The 20,384-nt window shown below is 35.0% G+C and overlaps 1 protein-coding gene across 6 annotated transcripts in view; it reads left to right on the top strand.

The window, feature by feature from the left end:
• CDC27 (cell division cycle 27) overlaps positions 1-18,587 on the top strand; it is a 67,790-nt gene extending 49,203 nt beyond the window's left edge. For 4 of the 6 annotated variants that reach the window (XM_046676095.1, XM_046676094.1, XM_046676098.1 and 1 more), the window contains 7 exons: positions 1,406-1,558; positions 3,083-3,291; positions 5,499-5,616; positions 8,001-8,129; positions 13,464-13,538; positions 14,351-14,507; positions 15,675-18,587. In XM_046676095.1, coding sequence (XP_046532051.1) covers positions 1,406-1,558; positions 3,083-3,291; positions 5,499-5,616; positions 8,001-8,129; positions 13,464-13,538; positions 14,351-14,507; positions 15,675-15,757 — 924 coding nt within the window. In that variant the 3' untranslated portion in view covers positions 15,758-18,587. The remainder of the gene's footprint in view (positions 1-1,405; positions 1,559-3,082; positions 3,292-5,498; positions 5,617-8,000; positions 8,130-13,463; positions 13,539-14,350; positions 14,508-15,674) is intronic. The other 2 variants (XM_046676097.1, XM_046676096.1) reach the window with 1 other exon arrangement.
• The last annotated feature ends 1,797 nt before the right edge of the window (positions 18,588-20,384 follow it).

Here is a 20,384-nt window from a genome sequence, read left to right as displayed (position 1 = left end):
ACTTAAGTGTAGAGCAGAGACCCAGATATTCAACTAAAGCCTTTGTTTTAACTTAATTTCGTGAGGGTCTCTTTTTTTATCATTTTTCTTTTTCTCTATGCTACAATCACTTTTCAGAGGAAGTGATACATTCTGTAAAGTTTGAAACCAAATAATTTCCAAAACCTGTATTTGGCTGGTGGTTGGGTCTCTCTTCTTGTAAACCAATGCCTGTTTGAAAAACTTACCTGTGTAACTCTTAAACGAATTCAGGGAAGTTAGAAATCATCAAGCTAATCCTAGACAGTATATGCCCATTTCTTGGAATTAAGTCCTAGTTTTAAGAAATGCTATTTTCATATTTTCTGTCATCTTCATTTCATTAAGAACAGTCCAGATACTACTTATTCAAAACTCACCATGACTTTCAGAATTTTGAACTTTTTGAACTGATAAATTAGGGAACTAATTGGTTTTATGTAACCCAAAGCCTCAAACTTCAGGGGGAGAGAAACACAGTTCTGGGAGCTGTGAGTGTCATGAGGAAAAAATTTGACCTGATAGCTGAGGAGGGACCCTAAAGTCAGGAGAGTGCTGCAAAGGAAAAGGGAAGTACTAGATAGCAACTACAATTCCCAGCAGGTGCCACTTTGGTGGATGTGTTCAGTGCTCAGCATCATAGGCTTGGTGGCCAACTGAACCTATTTTTCCCCTAAAGTTTTCAACACAACCTCTTAATAAAAATCATTACCAAAATAGGTTTTGTGCTACAGAAGTCATTCTCCTCTCACCTTTCCTGAGAGAGTTGTTCTGTAAAGCCATTATTAAAACTTGGGAATTTGCTTTTTTAGAATAAAATAATTGTCATTTTTGGGGCCTGCCCAGTGGTGCAGCGGTTAAGTTTGCACGTTCCGCTTCGGTGGACCGGGGCTCACCAGTTCGGATCCCGGGTGCCGATATGGCATCACTCGGCAAGCCATGCTGTGGCAGGCGTCCCACTTATAAAGTAGAGGAAGATGGGCACGGATGTTAGCTCAGGACCAGTCTTCCTCAGGAAAAAGAGGAGGATTGGTGACAGATGTTAGCTCAGGGCTAATCTTCCTCAAAAAAAAAAAATTGTCCTTTTTAAATTATAACTTTGTATAGATGATTCTTCTTTTTGGTGGAAATTTAAATTTTCTTTTCAGAGTGCATGTTCTGACCATGCCTTATGTATAAAAACTAGGTAAAGTGTGAATATGAGTACATCAATATTTGACCTACCGTGGAAGGTTGCTCAGTTTTACCTTGTGTTATTACTAATTCACATAAACACTATTAAAAAAAAAAGGCAGCATTTAGGTCCTATGAGAACAGTGCCCAGTGCTCTGCCTGTCTGTGTAAATTGTATCAACTTACTTTCCTCTTACTAGTTTTTTTATTTCAGGCTGAAAGAATATTCTCAGAGGTTAGAAGGATTGAGAATTACAGAGTTGAAGGCATGGAGATCTACTCTACAACACTTTGGCATCTTCAAAAAGATGTTGCTCTTTCAGTTCTTTCAAAAGACTTAACAGACATGGATAAAAATTCACCAGAGGTATGTTAAGTGAAACACATTATTTATATACTTATCTTTTGATCACCCTTACTAAATGGAGATAAACCAAATAATTCCAGTACCATTTATTGTCACTCACACTTAGTTTTACACACTTCCCTACAGGCAGGGACTCAGAGAAGAAGAGAAGGTCCTAGAATATATGGTGCAGATTCACATGTAAAAAAAAAATCACAAAGCAGATATTTCATTCAGGATTAATCAAGATTTAGATAGGTAAAAATTGGTGTCACGAGGGCTGGCCCTGTTGCCGAGTGGTTAACGTTCTGTGCACTCCACTTTGGCAGCCCAGGTTCGTGAGTTGGGGTCTTGGGCACAGACCTACTCCACTCATCAGCCATGCTATGGAGGCATCCCACATACAATATAGAGGAAGACAGGCACAGATATTAGCTCAGGGAGAATCTTCCTCACCAAAAAAAAAAATTGCTGTTTCCATAATCAGAGGTCATTAAGCAGAAATTATGTAGATTGACAAACGTGCTAATTTAAAGTAAAATAGTGATTTTAGTTGTCATTTTAAGACAAAGGCACAATTCATTTACATGCTTCAATCCTGTAAGTACTGTATTTCCGTACATCTCAAGAATATTTTGTAACATATTAAAAATAATCAATTTTCATTATTCCTGTTAGTTATGTTCTGTAGTCTCTGTGAACACTGAGTTAGCAAATACCGAACCATTGCTCTTAGGGGAAATAACACACACATCTCTCACACAGATTATAATGTTAAATCCTAAAATAACTCATCCTGATAGATTCTGTTTTCTTTGTTTTACACAATGGGAAATGAGGTTCAGAGTGTTAAGGAGACTTGCCTGAGGCTGCAGTACAAACAGGTGCTAGAGTTGGAATTCAAACTCTGTCCAACTGGCCCCATAGCAGGAGCTTTTTGTACGACACTACACTGCCCCTCTATGGTCTCCATCCTCTCAAACAAGGCAGAGAGTCGCCTTTTTCGACCTCAACTGAGAATATGCCTATTGGATAACTCATATATTGGGTCCACCAATGACCACTAAAGCACTCCAAGTTTTTTTTTTTTTTTTCTTTTAAAGATTTTATTTTTCCTTTTTCTCCCAAAGCCTCCCGGTACACAGTTGTGTATTTCTAGTTGTGGGTCCTTCTAGTTGTGGCATGTGGGATGCCGCCTCAGCATGGCTTGACAAACGATGCCATGTCCGCGCCCAGGATTTGAACTGGCGAAACTCTGGGCCGACGAAGCAGAGCATGCGAACTTAAGCACTTGGTCACGGGGCCAGCCCCAGCACTCCAAGTATTGATTTTGGTTGTATAAATAAATTTTAGCAAGTAGACAAATTCGCAAATGTGGAATCCGTGAATAATGAGGATCAGCCATATCTATTAAAACTCTTCACTTTTTGTCTCTCTGTTCTAAGTGATCTGAGTCTTGATTTTAGTCAGAGATTTGGTTTTGTTAGAAAAATTAAAACAAAATTTTAATTGTGCATTTGGTTTTTGTTTCCATTTTTTTTAAAGGCCTGGTGTGCTGCAGGGAACTGTTTCAGTTTGCAACGGGAACATGATATTGCAATTAAATTCTTCCAGAGAGCTATCCAGGTTGATCCAAATTATGCTTATGCCTATACTCTGTTAGGGCATGAGTTTGTATTAACTGAAGAATTAGACAAAGCATTGGCTTGTTTTCGAAATGCTATCAGAGTCAATCCTAGACATTATAATGCATGGTAAGTGCTAATGAAGTGCGAAGACAATGTCTTATTGATGGGGCTGATAGTAATTTTTCTTGTTAGTTATCTCTATTGTCATGAATTTGGTTACTGTTACTCAAGAATGGTACATACTGGTTGATAACTTCTAACCAAAATGTTTTTTATGTGAAATTGACACATTTAACAAACTCTTAAATTAACTAATCATGAAACAATATCAGATCCTCATACTCAACAGTTTCAGCCTTTTATTCTACCAAACTTTTGCAAATAGTTGGTTTTGTTACTTGATTTATTACTTTTTCTTAGAACACTAAAATGGTGATTAGGATAGAAAGTGGCGAGCAATAGTATAATTTACCTATTGGATAATGGAAAATAAACATTGAAAACTATCCACTAGTTGTTACTTTTTGGCAGTGTTCTGGTTTATTAAGTACTGGTTTTAATTTATTAAACTTATTAAGAACTCAGTGTTCCAGTTTATTAAGTAATGTCTTTATTTAGGAAGTTACTATCTGGCTCATATTGTTATCAAACAAAGAAGACATGGAAAAGTTTGTTCTTATTTCTACTTCAGCACTATATCTGCTGCTGACATTTTATTGTATTTTTCTCAAGTAACTTAAAAGTTTCAATATCAAGAAGTGTAATTCTGATAACATAACTCTATGGTAGTTTTTATATCAGACGTGATTTTTTTTTATCTTTTGGGTTAATCATTATAATTGAATTTTATCATATTTGCTGATTGATAATAGAATCAATTCTATTATTGAAGCACTACATTACTAAAATATATTTTTTGATTTGTGTGTATATGTTTTTTAGTGGATTATGTCTCATTTCTAAGTAGATGCATTGCCTGAAAGATGGCCTGATAGGTAGGTGCTAGCTTCTGCTGACGTATTAAACAGTCAGCATTGCCAACACTTCCTTCTCTTCGCATAAATAGAAAGTTCTCTGTAACATTTCAAGAACTCAGTTCTTAGGAGGACTTATGTTGTTTTTTAAATGTATGAGGTCTGTTCTGCCATATTGCAATAGTTGCATTCTTTAAAAAGCTTACCATATCAAAAATTATGTTATAAAAATAATTGTTGGAGAAGGGGAGGAATATTCAGATTGGCAAGGTTTTACTGAGAAGAATTCAATATTGAGGTATTTAGGTAACTTTAAGTATCTAACTAAACACTAAGTAAATTGATTGTTCCAACTCCAAAGTAGATAGTCTTTCTTGTGTTATCCCTGCCTGCACCATTATTAGCACAGAGCTTTTTATACTTTTTCTTCACCTCTAACACCATTATAATGATAAACAAAGCCACTCAAATAAAGCAGATAGATTTTCTTATTCATTTTGTGCTTATTTCTATCGTCGTTATCTAGGTATAGTCAAGAGAGGCCTCCTTAATGTAAGTCAGTCACACTATACTCACTTGATGTTTTGAAAATTTGGGAGAAATACCTGTGTATCAACTTAATATACTTTACATAGCCTTTAAAATTGTACGATTTTGAAGTCTATTTGAAGCCTTTAAAAAGTATAATTTTGAAGTCTATAGGTTTTGCAGTCTATAGAGGCATATTTTTCATACAGTAAGTGGGGAAGGAGGAAGTGGAACATAATATGCATGCTGTAATTGTGATGCTATAAAATATCTATGCATTTGGACAAAGAATATGGAAACAGCATTGTTAGGAGTTTAGAGTTTAAAATCATGAAGGAAGGATCTGGTTAGAATCCTTAAACAACTGTATAACTTCGGGCAAGTTGTTTAACTTCCCTAAGCCTCAGTTTCCTTATCTGAAAATGTAAATGATAATGGTACCTATCTCCTTGGCTCCTCCTAGGATTAAATGAGGTAATTGACATAAAGAGTTTAACAAAATTATTGGCACACGTATAATAACCACTCAGTAAAAATTAGCTCTTAAATCTAGATTATGGTGGTGGGTTTAACAGTGTACTTTATTTTTTCCTCCTTTGTCATAATTTTATTTGATTGATTTGATTTATTGTTTTTATTTGTAAAAGTGGCTTGTCTAAAATACTGTGATTATTTTTTTCATGACTAATAGTTTTTGCCCCCTAAAGACCACCAGTATTTTTCTGCTGGTTTTTTAAAATGTCCGGTTCCATACGTATCCTTTTATTAGTTGAACTAAATTAGCAGTCGAAAGTTCACATCCCTAAAGTTATACTTTATTTATCCTTTCAGGTATGGTTTAGGAATGATTTATTACAAGCAAGAAAAATTCAGCCTTGCAGAAATGCATTTCCAGAAAGCACTGGATATCAACCCTCAAAGTTCAGTTTTACTTTGCCACATTGGAGTAGTAAGTAGCTTTCTAAACATTGATCATTTAATCTCTTTTTTGAAATGTGTTTGTTATTGGCTTAATTGCTATAATGAAAATTAGAGCTTTTGTTTATTGTTGTTATTCTTTTTTTTTTTAAAGATTTTATTTTTTCCTTTTTCTCCCCAAAGCCCCCCGGTACATAATTGTATATGCTTCGTTGTGGGTCCTTCTAGTTGTGGCATGTGGGACGCTGCCTCAGCGTGGTTTGATGAGCAGTGCCATGTCCACACCCAGGATTCGAACCAATGAAACACTGGGCTGCCTGCAGCGGAGCGCATGAACTTAACCACTCGGCCACGGGGCCAGCCCCTATTGTTGTTATTCTTCAAAAAATAGCCTGGATTCTTTTACAGCCAAAAATATCACCTTTTTGCTTGACAAAAAGAGAAATCACTGGTGTCTCCTCATCCCTTGAGCAAGTCACTTAATTTCTCTGAGCTTCTGTTTTATGAATGACAAAAAATACCACCTTGTTTACCTCAGAGGGTTGTTAGAAGACTCACATAAGATACTTCATATTTTCGAAATCACTTTTCCATGTTAATGTTTAGCTCCTTAAATTAAGTAATTAATATTTCAAGACAAATGGTTCTCTGTTTAAGCTTCTGAATGATATAGGTGTGTCAGAACTAATTAAAATTCTTATAAGGAGCACATTTATGTTTATATTTTTTAAATGTATCTGATAATAGGTTGTACTTTGATAGGAGAAAAGGTAAGTTTGCTTTTCAAAACCTTTTATTTGTTAGTTACTCTGAAGCATGGTACTTTTAAGTTCTTGTTCCTGCTCTCCCACCCCTCTCTCCTCCTCTCTCTTTCTCTCCTCTGCCCCTTTTTCTTTCTTTCAGCAAGTTTAGCTATTGTGGAAACGGGCATACAAGGAAGTTATGTTAGTTTGGAATTTCACTGTTCGTTTTGGGGGAAGCATTCTAGTTCTTTATAATTTTCTTTTATAGTTAGGTACTCTGCAAAAAATATAGAGAAAGCATATGTACTTAAATTTTTTTCATCACTTTACTTAAGTAAATCAATCTTAAGTATCTCTTGATACCTTTTAGTGAAGTTGGTCATTTTTTAAAATAGGCTTTCTTCTAAAGTTATTGTGGAACAGATGGTTTTAAAATTTTGAGTGGTTTATTTGGAGTTTTCAGATAAGAGAGTATGCTTTTCTCTGTTAGGGAGCTAGTAGTTAGGATTTCGGTCCTGTGGTCAGACTATTTGGCCACATGTAGTAATAACCTGCAGAGATCATTGCATAGATGAATTTAGCTACCAGATGTTTGCAGTACCTACTCTCACGTTCTTGTTAGTGACATTTGTTTAAAGTTCCACAGCCACATACATTTACTCCACTTTATTTTTTTTTTTTTTTTGAGGAAGATTAGCCCTGAGCTAACTGCTGTGAATCTTCCTCTGTTTGCTGAGGAGGACTGGCCCTGAGCTAACATCCATGCCCATCTTCCTCTACTTTATATGTGGGACACCTACCACAGCATGGCTGGCCAAGCGGTGCCATGTCCGCACCCAGGATCTGAACTGGCGAACCCCAGGCTGCCAAAGTGGAACGTGAGAACTTAACCGCTGAGCCACCAGCCGGCCCCTACTCCACTTTATTTTTAACATATAATTCGTCCAAGGAGGAACACAGCAGAACATGAGTACATACACGAGAATGAGTAGTGAGGCTTGGGGTATTTTTTTTTTATTTTAAGTTATTTAAATTATTTACTTCTCAGTATTACAGATCAAGGGTTTTCAAATTTGTAAAGCAGAATTATTATTTTTAAAGTAAATTACTAAAATAGGTAAAAGGCTAGTTGTTCTGAGTGAAATAGGGTTGGTAAAGGTTTAGAGCCAAATTCTCTAGGGGTTCTTTGGACAATTTTGAAAAGCCTAATATTTAGAGGACCATAATAAAACTGTTGAAATGTGAGTATCATCTAGTTAAACAGTGGCGATTTTCTTGTGAAGAGAAAACCAAGATTTTTCTTGTCTTTTAGACTTAAAGATAACTGAATACCTCTCAGAAGATAGAATCTTGATTATCATTATGGGTACATAATGGTGGATTGGGCGCTAGAGGACTTAGGTTCTGATCCTAGAGCAAGTTATGTAACATCTCTGGACTTCGGTATTCTCATCTTTAACTCTCTTCAACTAGAATTGGAAGAGATTTTAGAGATAGTTTGGTAAATCAATTACTAAGTCCACTTAACCCAATGGACCATCCAATTCAACCATACAACCTTATCTCTAGTAGTTTTATTATCTTTATGTTGGTTTTGAATCACATTATTTGGTTCTCACTTTTCTTTATAAATATCAAAAGGAAACATTAATAGGATCTTTATTTCTTATAGGTTCAGCATGCACTGAAAAAATCTGAGAAGGCTTTGGATACCCTAAACAAAGCCATTGTTATTGATCCCAAGAACCCTCTATGCAAATTTCACAGAGCCTCAGTTTTATTTGCAAATGAAAAATATAAGGTAAGATATATATCTTAATAGTGTTCGGCACTGTATTAGCTTAAGTTTTGCCCCTTTTTTTAATAAACCAAAAGTTATTTATACTTGAATTTTTATTTCAAATAGTTCATTTTCCCCATTTTCAAAAGCTATTTCATTTTCTTTTATGATTTTATTTCTTCATGAAATACTCATAGGAAGGATGGGTGTGTGGATATTTAGGAATATGTGGTTATCCCTTGTAAAGATTCTGTATATGGAAACAGTTTTTCCGTCCTCTTAGAACCAAAATATGTGAACAGGTGACAAATGAATGTGTGTGCATTATTCGACAAATATTTATTGAGTACCTATTACATGTCAGGCACTAAGTATATAGTAGCAAGCAAATCAACCACATTTCCTGCCTTTGAGGAGCTTACTATCTAGTACCCTTACAGAGGGAAGACAGACAGTAAGCAAATAAGCAAAAAACAATACATGTTGAGTTATAAAGGAAAAGTATAGGGAGTTATGCGAGCTTATATCAAGGAGACTACGTCTAGTCTGATGTGTTTCTTTCTTTACCTCTCACTCTGTTTTTTGAATTATGGATCTGTAGCCTGAAAAAAAGTATTGAGGAAAGAAGATAAAGAAAATTGAGAAAGAGAAAAAGAGGCTAAAGTGACGTGAGATTTTTATGATCATCTACTCAATCATAAACCATGAATCCAAAGTTTTGATTTAAAGTTCAGGTTACTTTTTTAATAAATTCAGGCTCTTCTTACTAAAAGGAGTAAAAAGTTACCGAAAAATACCCAAAATTTAAGTGCAGAGAAAAATTTGGGCCAAATGTTCCATTTTGATAGATTCTTTCCCTAGAAATCTTTTCTTCCAGTACACATTGAAATTTGCTGAAATTGAAAAATACAAAAACAATGATAAGGTCTTAACTATTTTCAGGGCTAATAAAGACATATAAAAGGATCAAATGTATAATTTATTCAATAATTGTCATCTAGTCAGTAATTCCTCTAGTCTTACTGTATTTTTCTTTATGAAGAAGTAGATGTCTAGGATCAAATGTATAATTTATTCAATAATTGTCATCTAGTCAGTAATTCCTCTAGTCTTACTGTATTTTTCTTTATGAAGAAGTAGATGTCTAGTCCTACTGTTTTTGTCCTTTTAAAAAAGCCTCTTTTAAATCTAACAAACATTTTTCAACTTTTAACTTGCTGTTTGAGGTACTGTAATTATAACTCACTGTTTGTTTTTATGTTTTTGCTTCATTGATGTGTGGTCAGGTTCATCAGTTGAAGGATTTTATTCAATTTAGTATTCTTAAAGCCATTTTAATGCCAACACACTTACCACGTATGCCATATAAATCAGCCCTGTACTTGCTTCAAGAAGCCTATGTTCTAATCTGACCTGTTGTTCAAGCTGTATTGTTATAGCCGTTTTTGAGTACCAGTTTGGGAGCTGGCTAAATTATAAGGCCTACTTTGATGCATGGATTCGATATAGATATATCCAATATGTCTATATTAAAATAATATAAAAAGGAGCATAAGGAAAATTTACTGGTTGCTTCTGAAATGTCTTGACTCCAAAATGAAAATCAAATGGTATTAGAGGGCTACATCAACCTCTCTGTGGCAAAAACATTGCTAGACACCACCCTATTTAATGTTTGTGTTGATATCTAATCATGTAGGTCTTGAGTCTTTTGGGACAAAAATGAGAACTCTGATGCTATGTTAGACACTATTTCTCAATGAGTCTTTGTAAGTAGATTATCAGAGGGAGGAGGAGGCATGATAGATGTATGAAATTTTGATGACAATTACAACATCCTCTCCTAGAAAGGAAACATATCAATTCTGAACTGTGTGTGGAATAGCAGTAGAGAAGGGTTGGGGTGCATCATCCTGATTAAGATTTCTTTAAAGCATTGGTTCTCAGAGTATGTTCTGGGAATTTCTGTGGGGTCCCCAAAAATCCTTTTAAGAAGTCCACACGGTCAAAACTACTTTCATAATAATATTTAAATGTTATTTGCCTTTTTCACTCTCATTCTCTCTCGAATGTACAGTGGAATTTTCTGGAAGCTACATGACTTTATCATAACAGATTGAATGTAGAAGCAGATAAGAGAATCCAGCTGTCTTCTGTTAACCAGATATTTGCAAAAATGTTAAGCAGTGCCACTCTTCTCACTGACTTATTATTGTTCTGAAAAAGTTATTTTTCATTAAAAAAACATTATCTATGTTAACATGTAATGAGTTTATTGTTATTTTAAACTTTTCAAGTTTTGATTTTTGATATTGTAAGTATTGATAGCTATACTCCACATTAACAAAAACTCTTTGGGTTCCTCAATAAGCTTTAAGAATGTAAAGAGGTCCGGAGAACAAAAAGCATGAGATCTGCTGCTTTGCGGTGTTGAAATCAGCATCAAGCTTCTTCATTGTGATACAGGCTTCGTCAGTCCTTCTCAGTAATGTTCTTGAATAGTTTTAAGTAACTAACATCCATGACCACAGACTCTCATTTTGCTACTCTATTCCATAAATATTTTACAATCGGTAACACTATGGATGGAAAAAAGAACAGTCTACCTCATAGAATTATCATACGTAATAAATCTTCCATTCCCTGACAGGCAGGTGTGACTGTCACACTCATTCAGCCTAGTAGTCCTTCGAGTTTATTTCTCTTGGGTTCCCAGCAGTTAGGAAGAGGGTGAAGTGTTAAGGATGCATCGGAGCCCCTACATGCTTGTGTAAAAAGCATCGCATTTTATTTAAACAAATAACACTGCCCACAAAAGTGTGTGTGTGTTGCCTTCAGTCTTCTTTTTTATTCCTCTTTCATTATAGAAAATTTCAAACACCATATAATATGATGAGAATCCCTGTGAACCTACCACCCAGCTGCTTTCACCCTACTTCCCATGAAAAGATTCTAGATAAATCTTTTATTTTAGGTAATGCCAATAAAAATTTTACAAAAGCCAAGAAATTACATTTAGCTTTAGGTTAAGGGGGGGAAATGTATTAAACTTTTTTGGAACTGTGAAATAGAACTATAATAGTTCCTTGTTCTTTATACCCTTTTTAGAGAAATAAAACTAAAGTCTTATACCAATAGATGAAGAAAGAAATTCCCTAATGTTACCTAAATTTCATAGTCTTGTGATACTTTACTAGCCCACTATCTTTGATCATTGCTTTATTCTTTATATCTTTGTGGGGGTTTTTTTATGAAGATAATATGCTTGTTACCAAAAAATCCAAATAATATAAAAGTACAAAAAATATAAAGTTGAATGTGCCTCATAAATTCACCCTCCAGGGAGGAGCACTATTCACAGCTCAGATCATACTTCTCTAGATCTTTGTCTCATTATTTGTATACTTTTGAATTGTTCCTAACACAGTAGGCTTATGCTATAGTGGCTGGCAGAATAATGGCCCCTCAAGAATACCCATGCCCTGATCCTGGGTGCCTGTGAGTGTGTTACCTTACATGGCGAAAGAGACTTTGCGGATGTGATTAAGGCTAAGGACCGTGGGTTGCCGAGGGCACCCGGATTATTCATGTCGGCCCAGTTTAACCACATAAATCCTTAAAATTGGAGGATCTTTCCCAGCTGTAGTTGAAACCAGCATGAGAGGGACTCAGCCTGCCTTTGCTGTCTTTGAATACAGAGAGAGGAGGCTACAAGGCCGAGGAATTCAGGCAGCCTCTAGATGCTGAGAAAGGCAGGGAAACAGATTCCCTCCAGAAAGGAAGGCAACCGTGCCAACACCTTGATTTTAGCCCAGTGAGACTCGTGTTGGACTTCTAACCTATAGAGCTATAAGATAAAAAGTTTGTCTTGTTTTAAGCCATCAAATTTGTGGTAATTTGTTATGACAGCAAAAGAAAACTAATACAACTACACATACTGTTTTACAACTTGCTGTCTTCACTTAGCACTCATATGAATAGATACTTGGTGTTTATCTTTTTTTTAACCTAACTTACCTTGGATTTTGTTTTACTACAAACAAGAAAACAAAAAGTAGATAACCTCTGTGGACATTAAGGGGAATAAAGTATAATATTTATAAGGTTAGAAAATTCAGATAGTAGAGAAAGCTACCAAGTGAAAAATAGGAGCCTCCCCCGTCCCCTCAGTCATCTCCTCCCCAAAGCTTAAACCATTCTTCCCTTGTTTAGGGGCATGTATATATTGATTTCTTCCCGGAAAAAAAAATTCATGCATATGCCCACATAATCTATGTATAAAATATTTATGTGAATACCAACGTAACTGTATTTGTTTGTGTGTGGTATGTATGCTTTGTTACAAAAGAAATAGCACTGTACATGCTCTTTTGTATCTTGCTTTTGCTTTTTTTTTCTTTAAACATACAATTGCACACCTACAGATCTAGTGTTCCATAGAGGATGGACCATAATTTATTTAACTAGGCTATGATTCGACATACCTTGATTGCCTTTAGTGTTTTGCAATAGCATGGTGGGTTGAATGTTCTTATAAAGATGACTTAGTGAACTTTTTTGAGTATATCCTTGGGATAAATTCCTAGCAATAGGATGGCTGAATCAATGCTTAAATGCAGTTTTTGACTTAATAGATATTGCTAGATTGTCCTCACAAACAGGTTGCATCAATTTACAGTTCCAGTCTCAGTTATGAGAATATCAGATTCTCCTCACTCATGGTAACTTTATGTAACATCAAATTATTTTTATTTTTGTCCATTTGCTAGGTGAAAAATGGATAGTACCTCATTTGGGGAGCCAATTTTATTTTTAACCTTCATATCTTTCCTTTAAATACAAATCTAATTCTCTATCTTTCTTCTCAGTCTCCCTAACCCTTTAGCAATGGTCAAAAGATTACTAGATAGTTTTAATGCAATTCACAGGGTGAAATTTTAGGCTCCTCATCATTAGTTAAAATGGCAGGTTGGTTTTCAAAGCTGTAGTGCTCACATCATGGCAGAAGCCTATTAACAGAACTTTGGAATTGTTTTGTTCTACAGCTAGTCTTCAAAACACTTTCACACACAGTGTGATGGAGTATTGTTATTTTAAATAAAATTGTGACAAGAGTTGTCACCATCTGCATGTGTATGTTTTCAATGTACTCTGGTGAATTCCTGCCGTTTCTTAGCTCATAAGTATTTTTCATGCATTTTATTTTCACAACAACAGGAATTAATGCAATAAGGAAGTACATTGATTAAGTTCTAATAAGCTTTAGTTAAGATGCTTTGGAAAATGAAATAAAAACACGTGCTTAGTCAAAACTTGGTAAAATTTTCCTACTCTGTTTTTCTTTGCTTTTTTCAGTCTGCTTTACAAGAACTTGAAGAATTGAAACAAATTGTTCCCAAAGAATCCCTCGTTTACTTCTTAATAGGAAAGGTAAAGATTGGGGCCTTGGTCCTAACCTGACTTGCATAACAAATATTAACTTATAAAGAATAAATATAATACTTATTGTGCAACATCTATTGAGCAAATTCAACTAGAGTGCTGAATTAAATGCTCTGGGAATGAAGAGTGGATTTAGTTTTAACATTTAAGAAGATAACCTAATGAAGGAGCAGGAAAACCCCCCATAATCCTAACCTAGCTGTGATTTTGGAAGTATATTAGCACTTGCAACCAATGGCCAGTAATGAATTCATAACTGAGACTACGTCTTAGAAAGCCCTTAGCTTCCAATTATCAATAAAATACTTAGATATCCCCCTAAAGAAGAAAATGAATGGCACTGTGTTGTCTTAATTAGAAGAAATGGCTTCCAAGAAGATTTCCAGGGCCAGATTGGTCAGGACTTGAAAGACTGGGCCCCAGATGCCAGTTGGTTAAGGTAGCAGGGAACGGTGGACAGATGTTGAGAGTTGATATAACTCCATTTAAAATCTGTATAAGTGAATGCTAATCAAGCAGCTTATAGTCCATTTCTTCCCGTTGTCATCGTTCCAGTCAGAGTGTGATTTATTGTAAGCTCACTATGTGAGAGAGGCAAGGAATTCTGAAAATACTATCTGAATATATTAAAAGGGACTCAAAAGTTGGTATGAGTTCTTCTATAGGATGACAATGTCCTACTCATCAGAATGGATTTCTAGCACATAAATCAGGAGCCTAATTTAAACTGTAAATGTTTAAGATTTTATAGTTGAAGCTCACAACTTAATGAAAAATGTAGTGCTGCTGTTTATTTTTAGGTTTACAAGAAGTTAGGTCAAACGCACCTCGCCCTGATGAATTTCTCTTGGGCTATGGATTTAGATCCTAAAGGAGCCAATAACCAGATTAAAGAGGCAATTGATAAACGCTACCTTCCAGATGATGAGGAGCCAATAACCCAAGAAGAACAGATCAGTGAGTATTATTCACGTGAATTAGGTTTACTTGTGGTTACTCAAACCAGAGAGCTAGTGAAACACCGCATCAGACTTAGATGGAACAGATATTTCTTTGTGACACAGAATAAACACGGAAATTTTTTTGAGTATCTAGAAAGCTACCTTGTGCATAAGGTTTTGTGCGCTGCACTTTATGTTCTTTTTTTAACCATGGTATATTCTTTATACTAAATGCAGTTTTAGGAAGCTTGAACAGGGTGATATAACAAAGTGCTGATGGAGTCAGGTAACTAGTCTCAGTTCTGGATCTGCTTTGCTGTGTGACTGTGACAAATCCATTGCTGATTTTTACCTGTGCCTCAATTTAGGTTTGAATGTGTAACTATTCCCTGTCCTATCTGCTTCATAGGAATGTAGTAGGGGGAAAAGGGTAGATGTGATAGTATGCTAAGTGAATGAATAATAAATTTGTGCACATTTTAAAGTATTGACAGATCTGTAGTAGTGGATATTTAAATTCTGAGTAGTTCCGGCAAATCCAAAATCCAAAAATGTAGCTAATATATATATTGAGAGATCAAGAAAGGAGAGAACAAAGAATTATAAGTTTAAGGCAGTAAATACTCTACCCCTAAATTGCGTGTGTCTTAAAATAACTAGTGAGAACCAAGACTTAAAGGATCAATATTTGTTAATAAGAGAATTGAGAAACTTCTGATAAGATAAACTAAGATGGCTCTGGCTTTGTTCCAGAAAGCTTGGTGAAATTATAATTCCTATAATCCCAATAACCGTTTTTAAACTGAAGGTTATATTCTGTATTTTTCTGGACTAGCAAGGATTATCCCCAAAGTAGGGTCAACAATTGGAGGGAATGTCAGTCTTTTTTTAATGTCTGAGAGAACTAGTGTTAATTCCTAGCATAAGAATAAGGAATTCATTAGGGAGAGGCAGTTTTAGTAGTTAAAACTCTTAAAGGTTAAATGCAATAAACTAATCTTCTCAGACATGCTGTAAAATAAGAAACTTGAATTGCATTTAATTGAAGGATATCAGAACTTTTAAGGGTCTTTATTTAAGGTCTCATCTCTCTGAATATAATAGTTTTCCTTACTTGTTTTCATGAACCAACAAGAAATATTTGTCAGACACCTTATTGTAGGCTTTTGTTTTATTTTTAAAGTGGGAACAGATGAATCCCAGGAGAGCAGCATGACAGATGCGGATGACACACAACTTCATGCAGCTGAAAGTGATGAATTTTAACTTCTGGAAATCAGACTTTTGCAACTGGATGTGTGACTAGTGCTGACATGTTTCTTGTCCTTCCATATACTGAGTCTTCACTCTTGAGCCGGCATTGTCATCATCCATCACTTATACCATGAGTGTGCCACTTTCATTGGACCCTGACTGTACACAAAATGAAAGGCAGTGCAATATTTAGCTGCTAACAAGACTGGCTCTTTCACCAGTACGAATGACAATTTAGGGGGGTAGGGTGGGAACCTTTCTTTTCTTTTTTTTCTTTAATCTACCTTTGTTGGAAAGCTATCATGGAAGGAAGAGTTATGTTTTATCTTGAAGGAACCATTAGATATGGAAAATAGTGATAAACCAGAATTTCTTGGTCATTTTTCTAAAAATTTGTTTTTATTTGGTTCTGTTCCTGATAAACAGAGTGACCTTCATTTCTAGGTTCTTCAAGAATGGTGTTAGCAAGTGCCAGATGGAACAATAAAAGACATTGCCTATAACAGAGTAACTTGATTGCCAAGGAATGTAAATTACCTTAAACTTGCAGTATCTCCCATAAACAAATGTGATGGGCATATTGGGACTCATGTGTAGGAATCAAATATTCCTCCATACAATGTACACTTCTTCTTGGCAAGAATGCTTTAATGTCTAACCAAGAATTTTAATTTATTCATCTTGCTTCAGAGTGTTGATCATTGTTGTCTTGGTATTGCAAACTTTAAAGTTGGTCCTTACCATATTGCCTCTTCTCTTTGAGCTCTTTGGGATCACCTTTAACATTCAGAGACGATAGAGTGGTTGCTGACTGAAAAGTCAAAACAAGGCCCTTAACGACCATTTAAGTTCACCGTAAGAATCAAAATGAAAACACTAAAGTGGAGAGACTTTAAGAGATCATGATAGTGAAAGCCTTAATACAATCAGAATTGTACCATAACCTTGAATCTTATTTGTTCAAGACAGTATCTCTGACTTTTCTAAGTGTTTAAGCAGAAGCAAGAATGTGTAGTTACCTATGGTTGGGGTCATTTCCATTCCTTTTGGCTCTCTGCTTCAAATTATTTTCAGTAGTGTGAGTCACCAAAACGTTTACTAAGAGTGATTGGGTTTAGGATATTGGAAATTTTTAGCGCAAAAAACCCCCGTTCTTATGAAGGAGATCAGTTTTCTCCTGAATTTGTCATAATACAGGTTGGTGTCTTTGGGGAATGGCCATAATTTTAAAGATCTAATTATGCATAATAAAATGAGAATGATTGGAATTCCACAGTAACAGATTTAGTCTTAAATTGTGTATCTCCTTTATTGTAATGAAATTTTACAGAAACTTTAGTTCACATTTTATTAAGTGCCAGTATCAGAATATAACAAATTATAGTTTCTTATGAATGACAGGCCTACAGTTATTATTTTGGATTATTTGATGAAGGACAAACTTATCTACTGGTTACCTGGTTACATGTATTTGTTAGTCAAGCTGTGAAAATAAGGTGGATTACATAAGATGTGAAAAAAATTTTAGCCTATAGATTCAGCAATTTTCTATCATTTACTGTTAATCTGCTCATTTGAATGTGGATTAGATACCATTATAAATTAATTCAAGTCAGAGTCTTAGATTAGGTATTGGGTGCCAGAGAGGTCTTTAACAAAATTTCCTGCCTAAATCTATGTATATATGCTGCCTAAAAAAATAATTTATAAGAAAAAGGAAAGATTGGGAGTAAATGAATATCATTAAGAATTCCCAAAGCTAGCACTTAGATTCTAACTAATCCCATTTTATTATCCATTAGTTCTATAATATTTAATTTTATATTCTTTTATTTTTTAATTGGCAAATCATAAGTTGGCTGTGTAACAGTATCAAATATAGAGTTTCATACAAAGCTTCAACCTGAGCTCTATGTTACAGAGCCTGGAGAATGCTAAGTTCAGAACATAATTTGCTGATGTATAGTTAGTTACCTTTTTGTAGTAGGAATTTATGTTCTGTGCCAGAGGTGAGAGTCTTTCTGGTACTAATTCTGAGACCAAGGATAAAAGGGTAGTTGTGGAAGGCACACCATGGCAGTGGCTGGCTGAGGGCCACTCAGCCCAAGCTTGGCCTTAGTTCATTTTTCCTCACACCTACTTTCAAAGTCATTTAGGTGTTTGAAGCCTTATTTCCCACCTAGTAACTGTTTCTGGCTTTCTTTTTTCTTTTTCTTTTTTTTTTCTCTGCATAGAATGGGGATCAAATAACCAGAAGAGAACATGCATTTTGATCAAGCAAAATATTTGCGTCAAATTTCACAAGTTACTTTGAAGGAAATTAAAAATACTAAATACTTTGACGTTTTTTTTCTCTTTAAGCTTTTTACACAAATATACATATATATATATATATATATATACACACACACACTTTTGTTCAGAAGTTATGTTGTGGCATTGGTTATTTTCTTCCCCTTGGAAATGGTTCTTAAGTCTGGGATTTTAGGAGGTTGGAAATATTTTTTCCAGAGAACAATGGTACTCAAAATAATGAAAGGTGGTCCCTTCTTTTTCTGTATTTCATTACTTTAAAGTTTTTATTTTTTCTAAGAACTGCAAGTAACATTTGAACCATGCTGCTGTTGTACCTTAAACAAAAACTCAGTGATAACCAGTATTTAGTCTATTAAAAATGTTCTTTTTGAAGAAAAAAGTTTGGAAGTCTCTGATTAGCCAGAGTATAGTATGGGTCTTCACTGAGAAATATGGTGACCCGTTTTCTTTGTGAAAACCTGGGAAAATGCAAGTGTGGGTGTGATGTGTGTGTTCTATTTGCATTGAAACAATGTAATTTTTTGTCTTCTTTTTGCTTTTCCTGACTTATTTCAGAAATTGTACAGTCTTGGGGGGGGATCTTTTCTGTTAATATATTTGCAATTCATTAAAAGATATGGAAAATCAAAATAAATTACTTTTGAAAGCAATTTCTAATCAAGTTGTTAAAGCTATATCAGAGCTGTGCCATCTGTATTTTTATAGTAAGGCACAGCAAGACAGTGAAAGATTACAGTTTTATGTTCCACAAAAGTCTAGGGCAATGTTTCTCAAATTTTTTTTTTTACTTACATCCTCTTCTAATATATATAAGTATATATTTTTAAAAACACATTCTTTTTTAGTAATATTTGGAATTTCAAAATAAATATTGTGACAAAAAATGGCAATTTTTAGAATATATTTTTTTCCAACTACAGAAGCCCCTTGCCAGCGGCTGCTACTTTGCAGGTCAACTGCTTGTTCTTTAATCATGTGATTTCTGAAATTCCTTTAAAAGGGACACCAAGCCCTTTTGTTCCAGTTAGAATCTATTTTAAAAATCAAGATCTGAAAAAAGATGATGGAAACTAAATTTTACTCCAGTTTGATATCTTGAAGAAAGTGTAGAGAGCTGAAGTGTTTTGTTCAGACTTGAAGAAAGCATAACAACAGAGAAAGACACATGAAATAGGATGAGCTAGGCAGATCAGAAGACATGACTCAGATTTCATAACCTTCCCCAGGACCTGCCATTTACTGTCAGCCACACAGAGACAATTAGAAATTGGAGCCAGGAAGTATTCTTTGGCTTGGTTAATGAGATCTTGCCATGTGTACTGTGCTACCTGCTTTGTGTACAATATTTCCAATCCTTGACCCTATAAGGTAGGTATTACTCCATTTTACAGAAAAGAAAACCGAGACTCAGCTATTAGATGATAGAGCTGGACACTTTGGGCATTAATGTCTGTTCAGACTCGTTTACTTAATTCTGGACTTCCTCTGGAAGCTTCAAATATGTGTAATGTTACCTGGTAGGTGTCTTCTCTAGCATTTTGATAGTAGAGTATCATATAAGTTTGGGTTTTGCAGAGGAAACTTTATTATTAACCACAGATCCAGATCTGTCATCTGCATAGTCCTCTGATGGGGCTTTGGTCTGTATCCTGCCTCTTTACTTTTCTTCTCACACTGAAGTTGAAAGTGTGTTCTTTCTCCTTGAGTGACTAGAATTTGCTTTAAAATAGGAAATTTTAAATCCTCAATTTCCTCTCAATTCCTACATTTTCTTCATTACCAATTTCCCCTATCACAAGCATTCTTTTTATATTCAACACCCTCAAAATAGAATTTTCAATTTGGGGTTAAAAGCTGAATTTAAGAAGAAAATTCAAGTCATTGAAAATGCATAATACTTCACTAGAGTTTGACTAAGAAAAGGTGTAACAGTGGAAGCTAAGAACAATGAAGGAGAATTAAGATTTCTAGTGATGCATTTTTAAAAAGCATCAAAAACTATCTAGGAAACGTAGATTTTGCCCCTCAGTAGCCGTGTGATGTCGAACAATTCGTTTAAACGTTTTTCTCATCAATACAAAGAAGAGATCTACCCTTTTTAGCTCACAGAGGACTGAAGATCAAATCTGTTAAATCATCATGGAAGTGCTTTGTAAAACTAAAGCACTGTGCAAATACACAGTGGTGTTAATAGAGTGGAGATGACATGTAAAACTCAAGACTTGATCCTGTGAGAGGAGTTCACTGGAGAATAGTAAACTTTTAATCTAGAACAGGGATTGTCTATGGCCTGCAGGGCAAATCAGCCCATTGGCTGTTTAAT

Source organism: Equus quagga, chromosome 11 (genome assembly GCF_021613505.1).
Source record: "Equus quagga isolate Etosha38 chromosome 11, UCLA_HA_Equagga_1.0, whole genome shotgun sequence".
NCBI classification, from domain to species: domain Eukaryota; kingdom Metazoa; phylum Chordata; class Mammalia; order Perissodactyla; family Equidae; genus Equus; species Equus quagga.
The sequence above is the reverse complement of the archived record's forward strand: the minus strand, read 5'-3'. Positions and strand labels throughout refer to the sequence as shown.